This window comes from Raphanus sativus, chromosome 3, assembly GCF_000801105.2.
Source record: "Raphanus sativus cultivar WK10039 chromosome 3, ASM80110v3, whole genome shotgun sequence".
In the NCBI taxonomy this organism is placed as follows: domain Eukaryota; kingdom Viridiplantae; phylum Streptophyta; class Magnoliopsida; order Brassicales; family Brassicaceae; genus Raphanus; species Raphanus sativus.
In genome coordinates, this window is record NC_079513.1 from 4,216,760 (window position 1) to 4,232,037 (window position 15,278).

General features: G+C 27.7%; 1 protein-coding gene across 1 annotated transcript; it reads right to left on the minus strand.

Annotated features, from left to right (window-relative positions):
• Nucleotides 1–10,284: 10,284 nt before the first annotated feature.
• Nucleotides 10,285–10,605, minus strand: LOC130509895 (uncharacterized). Its single transcript, XM_057006203.1, has one exon. The coding sequence runs from the start codon at nucleotides 10,603–10,605 to the stop codon at nucleotides 10,285–10,287; it is 321 nt and encodes a 106-aa protein (XP_056862183.1).
• Between the last annotated feature and the right edge of the window lie 4,673 nt (nucleotides 10,606–15,278).

The window sequence follows — 15,278 nt, forward strand, 5'->3', positions numbered from 1 at the left end:
ATTGGTCCAACTATTTTAAAATACAGAAATTTAAAAATAATAGTTTAAAATTTAAATCATGTATAAATTTTTTTATTATAAATATACTTTTATAATAATTAAATTAAATAATGATTTTAAAAATATGTATATAACCCGCAGATAACAACAAAAATTAAGCGGAGCGGATGCGGGTACAAAATTATTTGTTTGCGGGTTGTGCGGGTCATATTTTTTTAACAAAAACAAACTGAAAATCCGCGGGTTGGCGGGTCGGCGGAGCGGGTTCGATCCGCAACCCAGCCTTTACTGTGTATATACCGGATTAATTTTTAAATTGCTATTATTTAATAAAATATATTTTGATTAAAATTTATACACAAATATGATTACAAAAAATACAAATATAATCAGAAAGAAAAAACAAATATCAAAATTAAATTTTAAACAAAAAATATACCCGCCCTTTTAAGGGCGGGTCAAAATCTAGTATATATATTAAATTTTCTAAAAATTTATAAATATTGTTGAAAAGTCCACCAAATCTTATTCTAACTAAAAATATATAATAAGTAATATTTTAACAAAAAAATCCACAAAATTTATTTATTTATCCATACCAATAAAAAATATATTGCAGAAAATATGTCCCATTAATTTAGATACTCTAACGTTTGGGTGGTTTCCTCTCTAGGTAGGCTCTCTTTAAGGAGGGGCCTCACAATTCTTAATGGAGAAACGTATGAACGTGTGAAGTTAATGTTATTGGAATACCAGACATGCAACGTGTAGATCACGGTTGGTTCATTGACTTGCCAATATACAACGCGTGAAGCACGGTGGCTTGTTGACGAGCCATTGCGCTGTAAGTCATGCGAATCATACTTTAAAGTAAACGATTAAAGCAAATATGTTGCCAATTGTTAATATTGTTCACAGAAAAATAGTGGTATTGATTTGTCATTCATCTCTATAATTCAGGAAATTAAGATATATATATGATGTATAGGTAATGTATAGGTAATGTTTTAATTTTTTTTCCTTTTGTGATATTGAACGAGAGATAGATCCAGAAAACTAGTATTCAGAAACTATAAACAAGAAGCACGCATTCTTGCCATTTTAAACCCTTTGCAGAAACAAACTATGACTAAATTTTGTAATGAAAATAATTTAAAACCATATCCCTCAATCCGAAAGTGAATCATATCTAACGACTGACTACAATAAATAATTACAGATAATTTGTTATTATCATATAACACCATACATTAAAACCAAGAGAAATTTTTATTAGAAATATGTTGGATCGAAATATATGTATCTTACGGACTAAGATTGTTAAGCCCATCAAATCCATAAGATCCTCAAGACTAAAGAAAAGCTTGAAGAACTTAAGATATTCTTAACATATTTACATGAACACAGACTAAATTCGACGACTTGGTGCAAAGAAGAAATATAATAATGTTAAATATGGAACAAAATCTGAGCCGTTGAAATTAGGAGAGAGGGATGTCGATCGAATGGTTGTGGCTAAAAGGTAGATATGTGTCTTTTCCATATCTGCTTGATTTAATCTCAGCCGTTGAAATTTTAAGAAGATCAATGGTTGAGGGCTAATCCCGCCAAAAAAGAATCTAGTTAACTTTTTTTATGTTTGAGATCTAACGAGAAAAAGAGAGTTATGGAAAGTGTGTCAGTATAATGTGTCTTGGGTGTAATAAAAGACTAGATGATAATCCGCGCCTTGCACGACATGGGTTAATTAAAGACGGGGTATTCTAATAACATTTGGTTTAGTTTGGTTAGTTCAATTTGATTTTTTAGCTTTGGTTTGGTTGGGTTCGGATTTTTCCGGATTCGGTTTGGGTTCTGATAATCCATTTACATTAAAAAAATAAAGTTCATATATAATTTTAGTTTCTCAAAATCTATAATAAAAATAATATGTAACATATAAATTTGAATAATGTATGCCAAAATACTTAAACTTAACATAAAAATTGGTTTAATTTAAATATTTAGATATAAAAGCATTAGATATTTTAAGTATTTTTTGTATTTTAAGTATAGTTTAGCTATTCTAACAATGACTTTATTTGTATATATTTCCAAGTATTTTGGAAATCATAAAAAATCTTATATATTTTGTATATTCTTATATATACTTCAACATAATAATTAATATGTTTAAGTATATAATTTTGGTTCAAATATACTTGGACATCTGAAATATTTCGATTCGGATCGGATTTGGTTCAGGTTATCTAAATACCAAAAAATTTAACCCGTCTTGATATCTAACCACTTTTGGTTAAAGTTGAGTACTACTTTTCATATTGGATTTGGTTCGTTTTTATGGATTCAGATTTTACCAACCATATATTTTTATTGTAATAAAATTTTAAACGAAAGTGATGATGGTAATATTTATTTTGGGTATGCAACAATTTATAAACCAAAACACATTATACTATGTAAGTGATCCATTTAGTTAATAATTAAAAATTATTCTAAGCCCATTTAAAGAAAACAATGGGATGAACTAAAAGAAGGTTAATATTTTAGATTATCAAAATCAACCGTTCCAAATTATTCTTTCTCGGTGTTGTGACGATGAAAAAGGGTTAGGCTTAGGAAATCAAACTCATTGTACAATCCAATGTTCTCGTTAGGTGATTTCAATAGTTTCTAAATAAATCTTTGATATATCGATTTCTTGAAATTTTTTGAAAAATATTAATTAATAAGATCTTATTCCTTAAGCGGGATGAATATTACATATAAACTATTTTACGTATTATATGTTTTTTACATATTATGAAATAATAAAAATATATTGAATAATTAAAAATTCAGTAATTGCTACATATATAATTAAATTGGTGCAAACACATAAATAAGTTTATTAGTTTAAACAAACATTTTTTCTATTTTTGAGCAGTTGTATTTTCTTATAACAAACATTTAAAATCACTGATAAGAAAAAATATTTTGTGAGATGTTTAATAGTTGCAGTAATTTATAATTTTAAAAACATTCAATACAAAGTATAATAATGTGTCTTGGGGTGTAATAATGTGTCTTGGGGTGTGTCAGTATAATAATGTGTTATGGAAAGTGTGTCAGTATAATAATGTGTCTTGGGGTGTAATAAAAGATGAGAAAAATGTCCCAAAGTGAAAATATTTATTGTACCGATGATAGGTAGACTACCATAAGTTGACAAATAAAGGTAGACTACCATAAAATGTTATAGTTTAGTTTCCTTTTGTTGTCATCTATTACATTTTCGTCCAGTGTTCGTAACTTGTTATGTGGCACAAAAGTTTAAATCACGAGTAACATCAAAAAGCAAAAAAGAAATGTTATCCTTCGTCTACCAGAAATAAAAGAAGGATATAAATGTTATTCTTCTTGGACCTTTTAACTCTCGAGATGGACTACACGTCAGAAAGTATCATTCGTCAAGAAATGTTGCAACTTTAAAATATAAACTAGATCATCATCCGCCCGGTCGGGCGGATTTTCATTTTTTGGAAGCATGAGATATATTTTTTTATTGTTATGAAAACTTTTTTTTTGTTTTTTTTTTACATTATAAAGTTAATTATTTAGAAAACAATTATTACATAATTGCTGGGTGAATTTTATTATATTGTGATGTCTAATATATTATGTGTCTGATATATAAACAAAAAGTACTTAGTTTGTTATTTTTATTATTTTATAAACAATAATCATATGCAACTATGCACTAAGTTAAATAAAGAAAAGATGGAGTTGCTAATCGTATGATTATGAACATGAATATATTTCAAATCTTTTAATTAGTGTTGGACCATTTATTTCCTAAACCAACAAAATAAAAGAAAGAATCTTGGTCTATTAATGAATTCATGTGGATATCATATACCTATATAAGAGAGTGTGCATTTAATTTAAAATCTTACAAAATAATAGTTAGGTCCATTACAATGTTTCTGTTTTAATAAGATAAATTTAATTTCTAAAATTGATGGAGGAAAAAAGATAACAACTATCTCGTAGGCGGTTTATCCGTTCAGATTCGGATCGGGTATATCAGATTTTTTGGGTATTTCGGTATGTAGAATCCATTCAGATATTTTTATATTTCAGATTGGATTTGGATATTTTTAGTTCGGGTTTTATTTTGGATCTGATTCGAATATTTACATTTCGAAGAAAAAATTAATTTTTTCATTTTTAAATTTTTTATATTTAAAAATATAGATTTCCTTTTATATGATTTTTATTTTTAATAGATTGAATGAATAACAGATAAGAGATAACATTCAAAAATAAATAGATATTAATTTAGCTATTGTTTTTAAATTTTAGATGTAACTTTGTTAATTCATGAAACAAAAAAGCTTAATATTCATTTTAATTGAGTATCAAATCATTTTCTCCGAACTATATGTATATTATATGATATTAAAGTATGTGTAACATAAATATAACTATTTTAAATAAAATGAGAGATGTAAGCTAGAAATACAAGGATAAGTATACATATATTCGGTTATCTTTGGATATCCATTCGGGTTCGGATATCTAGTCTCTCCTAAATCAATACCTGTCCGGGTATTTTACTATTTCGATTCAGATTTCGATTAATTTGGATTTTTTGGATCGGGTTCGGATACAGGTTCAGATATCGGGTAAAAATGCTCACCCCTACGGCTGAGAGTACGATAGGTCAAAAGGTAAACAAGATCATCTTATGGGCGTATTCAATGATCTTCTTGGAGCAATCCAACGTCTACAAATTGGTCTGGTTTCAGTTTTCAGTCCAGGGAATTGAGAACTTTACTAAATGGTATGGATCATTGGCAGTTTAAAAATGGGCACCAAGAATGTCAGTCAATAAAAACTAATCTTCCGTAGCAGAATGTGTCATTGAAAAGGACTATAACATCCCGAGTTGTGATATATGGAAAAGCTTAAGAGATTGATTCGACTACCTATGTCATCAAAGTTGATTTACCTTTTCCGTCTTAGAACTCCAGAGTTAAGCGTGTTTGGGCTGGAGTAGTGAAAATATGGGTGACCTATCGGAAGGTGATTCGAAATACCGTGCGAGTGAGGCCAAAACACGAGAAAAGGTCATGTGGTGATTGCGTGGTCAGTAAATAATGATTTCGAGCATTTGGAAAAATTAACGGACCGAGAGAGCGGGCGTGGATGGCTCATTAGTCATGGGCGGTCAGGGTGTTACAAGTGGTATCAGAGCTGGTTAGTCGTCTCGGTTCTGACCCGAGAGGCATCTTGAGACCTGTCGTGGGGTGCAACAAAGACGTTGCGTTCTTTGAGAAGGGGTGAATTGTAACATCCTGAGTTGTGATATATATAAAGGTTTAAGAGAATTGATTTGACTACCTAGATCACCAAAGTTGACTTACCTTTTCTGTCACATATCCGTTTAGAACTCCAGAGTTAAGCGTGCTTGCGCTAGAATAGTGAAAGGATGGGTGATCTACCGGGAAGTGATTTGCGATACCGTGCGAATGAAACCAAAATACGGGAAAAAATCACATGGTGATTGCAGGGTCAGTAAACAATGATTACGAGTTTTTGAAAAAATTAACGGACAAACCGTCGAATGGGATGGAACCCACGGACCGAGAGAACGGATGTGGATGGTCCATTAGACGTGGACGGTCGGGTCGTTACAAGGACATGGTGCAGTCGTGTATTGCGACTGATCACCCACTCTGGCTCTCCATGATCTCTGTCTGTGAAAGACTTAGCCTCTGATGGACCATTTGTGTATCGTGTAAGTTGGTAACGGTTTTTGGCTCTCCATTGGGTTAGTCTTTGTGTTTTTAGTTTGAATGTTAACCATCGATGAGACTTTAAAATGGAACCATTCCCTTGTATTGGTTGTTGAGTCAATATAAAATCCTTTAGATGAAATATATATATATCCATTGATTTTTATCAGTTTTATTTGAAACTTTTGAAAAAAGAACAGCAAATGACTGGATACTCAGATGAACACGAATAAATTTAAAATAAGTCTGCAAAATTTTAGGAAGAAAAATACGTTAGGATAGCGCAAAAAAAGATATTTTATCTTAGGATTCCCTAATATAAACTTAGAGTTTTAGAGGGGATAAAGGTTGGGAGATTAAAATCTCGAACTTAAAATTTAGTAGATAAAATAGGACTTTTTTCAGAAAAGAATAAATATCAAAAACATTTTGAAAAGAATTTTGGAATATTTTTTCGAAAATAAAATATTTGTCTATACTATTATTTATGAGCAAATTTGCAAATTTGTAACTCTCTCCATAATTTTAAGTTTAATAATATTTTATGGTTAATTATTAATGTTAATAAATAATTTTACTGATTTAGTATCATTGTTTTGAGAATAACTAAAAACTACTTGTATTTCCCACGTATGCGAGCATAATTTTCTTCCGAATATTTTATTAGTTTTTTCTAATTCAAAAACCATCCTGAAAATTTATTATTTATATTATTAATATTAAATTCGGTTTAAGTATATAATAAATAATCAAATAATTTTATAGATATAGATAAACTATTTTATATCTTATTTTTAAAAAATTATAATAGAAAGTATTATTTTAAGATAACAACAAAAATTTATTATTCATATTTTCAAATATTTTAAATAAGTTTAATTATTTATATATGAAAACATTTATCATTAAAATGTATATGCTTATTATTGTATTAAAATTAAAATTTTGAAAACACTAACATATTAGAAATATATTGGAAACTATTTTCTTACAAATGTTTTTGTTTGATAAATATTTACTTATAATCTTTTTCTTGACTTTTTTAATTTGATAATATAAACCATTATTTTAAGATAACAACACAACATATATGAACTATCTTATTTAAAAATAATTAATATTATTAATATAAATTAGTTATTAATTATATAATAAATATTTGTATACAAATGTTTTAGTTTTGATTAATATTTAATTTTAAAATTTTGTATATCTTAATTTTTTTACTTTAATAATAGAAACGATTATTTTAAGATAATAACACAATATATATGAATTATCTTATTTAAAAAGAATTAGTATTATTAATATAAATTCGTAAATAATAGTATAGATATAGATAAACCGTTTTATATCTTATTTTTAACTTTTATAATATAAATAATTATATTAAGAGAACAACACAATATATAAGACTTATCTTATTTAAAAATAATAATATGATTAATATAAATTCTTTTTTTTATATAAAAATTTATTAAGGGTATCATTGACTTTAACCGCTCTAACTTTTAACGTGAGAGCTCCGTTGCGAAAAATCATTTCGCAAATAATAGCATAGATTTGAATGATAATATCATAGTTAAAATATTTACTTTATTAATTAAAATATTTTGTATATATGAGTATATTATATATATATATATATATATATATATATCACACAATATATAATGACCCATAAATTTAAAACGAATTTCATTAATTTCTCAATAATGATTATCTAAAAATACTATATTATTTTATCCAAAAATATTTTACATTATAATATTTTAAAAATAAATATAAATCTATATATGTTGTTTTAAGTATATATGAGTGTGTTCAAGTTTATTTTACGTAACAAATGGTATTTTATTAAAATAAAGTATATTTATATGAAAATTTATATTTAATTAATTATAAAATGTCATGTTTCCCATAATTTTAGGCTTGGTCATATTTTATAATCAATTATTAATTTAAATAAACAATTTGAGTGATTTAGCTAATAATCTACCATTATCTTGAGAATAATAATAAAAATATAATGTAATATCATAATTAAAATATTATATATTTTTATAATATATTTAGTCTAGTAATATTAAACTGATTCTATTTAGTATATATTTCACATAATATATAATTACCCATAAATTTAAAACGCATTTCATTAATTTATAATTGTCATTATCTAAAAAGATTCAATAAATTTTATCCAAAATAATTTAAATCATTATAATTTAAAAATAAATATAAATCTCTGTATATAGTTTTATGCCTATATTAATATTTTACGTAATAAAATATATTTATCAATACAAAAAATTTATATTATATAAAATTTAATATTTAATTTATTAATGAATGTTTTAAAAACATAAAAATCTAATGGTTTTTGAATTGATAATATATATCTACAATTTTGTAAAATTATTAAGCCCACAAGTGCAGACAAAATATCTAGTATATATATAGTATTTTATCTCCTTAATAAAACATATTTTAGTTTTTTTTCCGTGTGTTTTTTGGTTATGAAAACATCTTAGGTATGTTTGGGAAATTTGTGTGTTTTAGATAGTTAAAAGACACCTTTAAAAATAGATATCATATGATGGTAGCAATGATAATTGGAACGTTTTATATCATATCATATGTTAAACAAAAATGCTGTCTCAATATAAAGGCGGATAGTCTAGCACATAGTTGACATAAAATAATCGTTTTTGCCATTTATTATATGCGGAACTATCAGTGTAGTTGATGAAAGAAAAAACGCTACTTCTAGATAATCCAGTCCTGTAAGATTAGCACAGCAAGCACTTGATGCGCCACATCAAAGGAGATGATAACATAAAATATATTTTAGACGACTTTGAATTGCACAATGGCCTACTAAAACACATGTAAATAATATACAAAGACCTGTCTTTCCTAGGTTGTTTGTTTACACAGATAATGCCTATGTTTTAAGCTTAACTAGATTTTCAATGCGAAAAAGGATATTATTTTTAACAATATTTTAGTTTGATGATTTTAGTTATTTTTAGATAATATATAGTTATACATATAAACATTTAAGATATGTTGATCCTTTTACTTTTTGTATAACTGCATCATATAGTTTACTAATCCATCGTGACAGTTGATGATAGTTCAAATACTAGAAACTTCCTATAAATTTTATAGAATTTTTATTTTAAAATTTTAAACTTAATTCAAAATTTTAATATTTTAATATTAATACAAATTTAGTTATTATCTAAAAATATAGAAAATTTATAAGAATATGTTATAAAATATCTAAATTAAAAATATTATTTAGAAGATAAATTAATCTTCTGTATATATTTTCCTTAATGAAAGTCTTAGAAATAATGATAAAATAATTTTGGAAAATCACATGGTGAAACAATATTAGTTTCAAAACAATGTTCATGTATTAATAAGATAGATTTACACAATGAATGATGTTGTTTTTAGTCATTTATCCAAATGATGGTTTTTACATTGATTAATTATGCAATTACAAACTATGGGAAACATTACATAGATGATATTATACTCCGTAATTCTATATAGTGTATGAGGATTTACGTTTGACTGCATCACCTTGAGCCGTCTTATGAGATTCATTAGTGACGCAGGGTCCTCGAATTATTTAAGGATCCTGTTCAAAAAATATTAATGGTATATTTAATGATGTAGTATAGTAGTTTTAAAAATGTATAGTTTTATTTATATATTTTTGATATTTTTCCTGAAATTATCAGTTCTAAATTTAGTACTATCTTTAATTTTTAAATTTTATATCATAATTTATATATGTATTTCCAAAAATTCTTAATTTTTCTTTTATCTTTTAATTCGGATCTTATTCGACCGCTCCACTTGCACGTGCTGTTAGACGGCTCCGTACTTCTATGCGCCATACTAAAAGATTTCTTGTAAATTTTTCTCTAATATTCTATATAATTAGTAAAACTTTCTGGTGTAGAAATATTAATAAATAATTGGTCAAACCAACGGATCATTGATGATTTCCACAACCAAATTAATGATATTATTATATCATTTATAGCTAGTGCCATTTCTTATTTGGTAAGGAACTAAACGATAAGGGTTCATCGTAAATATTGGACGAAATGATCTTAGAGTATACTATTCATTTCATAGCGAATGAGTTTTTTTTTTTTTTGCTAAACTGTAAATATCATATAATGAATAGAAGATTTTACAAAGTAAGATCTTAAGTCCGAGCCATCTTGGCAAAAACGAAATAAAAAACAAGATGGATCATTTTACAAACTTTGAAAGCTCCTTCTCGTAACCACAAGCACATAAGGTAGCTAAATTTTCTTCTCATTCTTCTCGCAGAAATGATGTTCTTTAACACAGTATCTATGCCTCGGAAAACAGTAGCTGCCGGGATAGAAACCTAGTTGTGAACAAGGTTGTTCCTTTGTTTCCAAAGGTGGTAGATGACCGTCTGCGTTGCAAGCTTCCTTAGGAGAATGAGCTTTCAAGAAGGGGAGTTTCTGATCCAAGACAACAGCTCCGCCCAGTTGGTGATCACTGCTGTAGGGGATTGACAACGTAGAAGCACTTCCCGCCAAACATCTTTGCTGTATTGGCATGAGAGAAGTAGATGCTCCCTGGTTTCATCATGTGAGGAACAGAATGGGCATAGGGGAGAGATTGGCATTCCCCACCCCGCCAATCTGGACCTAGTAGGCAATCGATCATAGTTTGCAATCCACATAGTGAAACTGAGTTTAGGGATGGCTCCCTTAAACCACACCACATCGAACCAGTCTTTCTTCTCCTCCCTCGGCCTTAGCATTTCATAGCGAATGAGTTTTCTTTTTACATTAGACAAGTATGATACCATAAATTATGAGAATTTCAACATGTTTCCTAATATGTCATTAGATATCATAATATTGTAGATGATTCTACAATTGATAATTCTGTATATCATCATTTGAATCATCACGTTTGATGGTATTTCTCGTGAAATATTGTAATTGTTTGTAAGTTTTTTCTCCGGTAGTTTGCATAACTCTATATTTAAAAAGATTTAAAATTCAGACTTTTAGACTAGAAATATTAATAAACCTTTAATTAAACTATTAGAACCAAATGAACTTCTACATAGTCATGGGAATCCGTTAAAACATTCTTCGAAGGAAACTCAGGTAAGCATATTCTTAATCTGATGGTACTACTACTGCAGCTGTGATTGGCCAATTAGGTTACAAGCTCTAGTATCATAACACTACCATGTATGAACATTCTCCATTTTTCAACTGGTAGTGGTTATGGTGTGGGACCCTGCAGGTTATTCACCACCCCACTTATGATTATAAGTTACTAAAACAAAACAAATATGAATGAGTCAAATCGCACTTATAATAACTAAATAAATGAGATATAACCCCTGTTCAAAAACGCGGACGCGTAGACACTTAATCGGACGAGTAGGCGGTGGTCGGAGCATGACCGCGGCGATATGGAGCAAATCGGAAGACCTAGGCGGGAAGCCGAGTTTTCGACGCAGAGTTTAATGGTGAAACGCGGTGCCAATTTTCAACTCGTAAATGGAAAACGAGTTATTTCTATCCTAAATCTATGAATTATTAAGCAAAACGAATACAAAAATGGAGAAAAGAGTGAAAGATCTTAAAAGAAAAATGGGGGCTGCCATTTCTGACCAAGAAACTGGTAGGTCAAAGGAGAAGAAGACAGAAGAAATTACAAACTTACCCTTCATTAAAGAAAATAGGAAAAAATGAACAAAACACGCTGTGCACACGATTCGAGCCCGGGTTATTAAAGCTATGGAACTACAAGTTACCACATGAGCTATCGATTTATATTGCATTTTCTCTGCATAACTAATATATATACATATATGAGCATAAAACTAATCTCCGCGTATACCCCGAGTAATCTCCGCGTATTCAATAACTCGTTAGGCCCATGCCGACCGTCCGACTAACGCCTAACGCGTTTTTGAACAGGGGATATAACTAATGTGACAGTAATATAATAAATTAGATTCGAATGAGGATAGTTTACTCGGTATATTTTAATATATAAAGAGACCACTATGAATTATGTATATATATAAAGTCAAATGCCACTTTTAAATAAAAAATCTGAAATATATGTCAAATTGCACTTATAAATAAATAATAAGTTTTAAAACAGACCCTCACCACGTCATCCAACAAATATGTATTTTATTTTAAATATTTAAATACGGTTTTCTAATTTTTTAATATCTGTGAAAATTTAATTTTTCAATATTAAGCTTCTTAAGTTGAAGTTGTACATTTGGATCTAAAATATATTCGGCCTTTGGACAAAAAAAATATTTTAATATAAACTAAGAGATATTTTAATATAAACTAAAAATATATTTTAATATAAACTAAAGATGTTTTAGAGGGACTGTTAGGCTTAATACATGATATAATGTGCTCGTGATATAAAATTAAAAATAATTTAATAACATTTTTAATAACAACACAATCGAATTTGCGTGATGCAAAATTGATATGTGTCGTATTATTCTAAAATATTTTTATAAACAATATATATTTATATATTGAATTTATTTATATTAATAGTATTGTATAGAAATATGAATTGTACATAAATCTATAATATATAATATTTTTACTTTTTTCATGTGAGGAGACGTCATCGTACGTCATCAAGTCGAAGGCTCCAGTCTCAACACATGTCTCGCCTCTTAGAAAATCATTGTTTCTTTTATTTTGGTCGACATATGGACCTCATTTCGTTTCAGTCCGTATCTTTTCACAATTGGCTCATCCTGAGCTCAGTATGTCGATCTCTAAACGCGTATTAACTGGTTATGCTATTAGGATTGAAACCGTGTACTCCATCAAGGCGTAACCTGAATTCGATGAGCGTTGTTTCACCTTCTTCCTTATCAATCTGCAGAGATACTAGTTACAGATAAGCTCTTCAAGTCCTTAAATCCATAACCCATGATCTCTCTTGAATGCGATCTTAACTCATTGAACGCAACGAAATTTCGATTATAAAAGGTATGCTTTCATGCTATGAGAACCATCTCCTCATTCCGTATTCAGAAATCAGTAATCTTATTTTCAGTATAATGGTTCTTCCACAATTTTTTTCTTGGGTTGGAAGAGGCCAAGCTCATCCTTATATGGGAAGCAGTGAGCGTAAAACACTGGAAGACATATCCAAGGCAACATAGCCATACAAATCCCCAAACATTGGCGTTACCCGGAGAAAGTAACAAAAATCATCGTTGTCCTCCACCTCTTCTGCCATAAGTAATAAATGAATGTAACTTGTTCCAAGATTATATCAAATTATATATTTTCAACATGATACTTATATTATATTCTAACATATATTTTTGTTCCAAAATAAAATTATGGTAATTTTTAAAAATAAAAAATAATAGATTACTCAGTAAAACCAATGAAAAAAATTAAGAAGGTAATAGAATAAATAAAAAGTTACCATTTATACGCTGAAACTGAATAATAATATTGTTAACAAAATATTCTAATCACTTTGGATGGTGTAGTTCATTTAATAGATGTTTTAATACAATCTACCTCAATTTTAAAAATATTTTTACTATGAAGCAATTATTTATTTTTCTTATTAACTAAAACCAATAGATGAAAAAGAAAATATATAAGATAAAATAAAAGTCTTAGTGGATTCAAAACAAATAACAAGAAAAATATAATTCATAATTTAGGGGAATTTTCAAAAATACCACTTTGAATTACCACTACTAAATACACATTTTCAAAAATACCTTATTTATTAAAAGGTTAAAGACTCTTATATCATTGTTTTTATATACTCTAAACCCTAAAATATCAAATCTAAACCCTAAGTCATAAACCTTCAAATCTAAATCATTCATTAAAAGTGATGGTAAAAGTGATTAGTCTAAACATGAAAAGTGGTACTATGAAAATGGTATTTTTGGCAATTTCTCTTTATAATATTCAAGCGGGACTTGATTTCAAAACAAAAAAAAAACAATATCCGAAAGGAACAACATGTACCTAAGTGGACAAATAATGTGTTATGTCTAACTGATTTTATAAATTAATAAAAAAATTATGTGTTTGGCTAAATAAAATGGGGAAATTTTCAAAAATACTACTTTGATGGTACCATTATTCATCTTTACCACCACTAAAGACATATTTTCAAAAATATCTTATTCATTAAAAGGTTAAAAACTCTTATATCTTTGATTTTATATGTTTTTCAAAATTTTAACCCCAAACTCTAAATCCTAAACCCCCAACTCTAAACCCTAAACTCTAAATCCTCAACTCTAAACCCTAAATCCTCAACTCTAAACCCTAAATCCTAAACTCTATACCCTAAATTCAACACCCTAAACCCTAAAACCTCAACTATAAACCCTAAAACCTCAACTATAAACCCTAAATCCTCAACTCTAAACCTTAAACTATATACCCTAAACCATAAAAATTGAAATCTAAACCCTAAATCCTAAACCTTCAAATCTAAACCATTCATTAAAAGTGTTGGTAAAAGTGATTAGTGTAAACATGAAAAATGGTACTATGAAATGGTATTTTTGGCAATTTTACTTAAGTGAAATAGAAAGAGTTTTTTATACATCGATATTTATTTTTCATAATTAGTGTTATATATTTTAGATGTATCATAATATAACTAACGATATTCAAAAAATCTGGATCGAATCAGGTTATATGGTTATTTTTGTTACAAATATCCGAACATTTTTTAGATACATTGGTTATTTAGATATTTTTAGGTTCCTATACATCAGAACTGAATTCATCCAGATCCAGAATGACTAAACTCATAATCCACATATAAGTTTATATTATTCAAGCGGGACTTGGTTTAAAAAAAAAACGATATCCGAAAGGAACAACAAGTACCTAAATGGACAGATAATGTATATGTATAATTGATGTTATAAATTAATAATAAAAAAACTCTTTCTATGTGTTTGGCTAAATTAAGTTAAATAAAAAGAGTTTTTTTATCAAGTAAAATAATTATATGGAGTGAAAATTAAGTGGCAATAAATGTAGCACATTTTAATTATTTTGATTTAATTATTTTATTCACAAAAACATATCTTTGAACTATGTTTTTGGGTACGTAATTTTCCACCGATTGAAACTAAAATAAAAATATTCTAGTAAAATAAACTAGACCAAACATTTAATCATATGTAAAACCTAATTATTTAACATTTTTGATTTTATAATTGGCACAAAGTTAATATTGATTAACTAATAAATAAAAATATGCAATATTATTATTATGGTAATATAATTAATGATATAAATTATTACTAAGGTATTATAATTAATTAAATTGTTAAAATAAATGAAATATGGAAACACAATTAATAGATACTACTATTCATGTATCCAAACAAATTTCATTAAGACTACTATTCAAGTTTCCAAACAC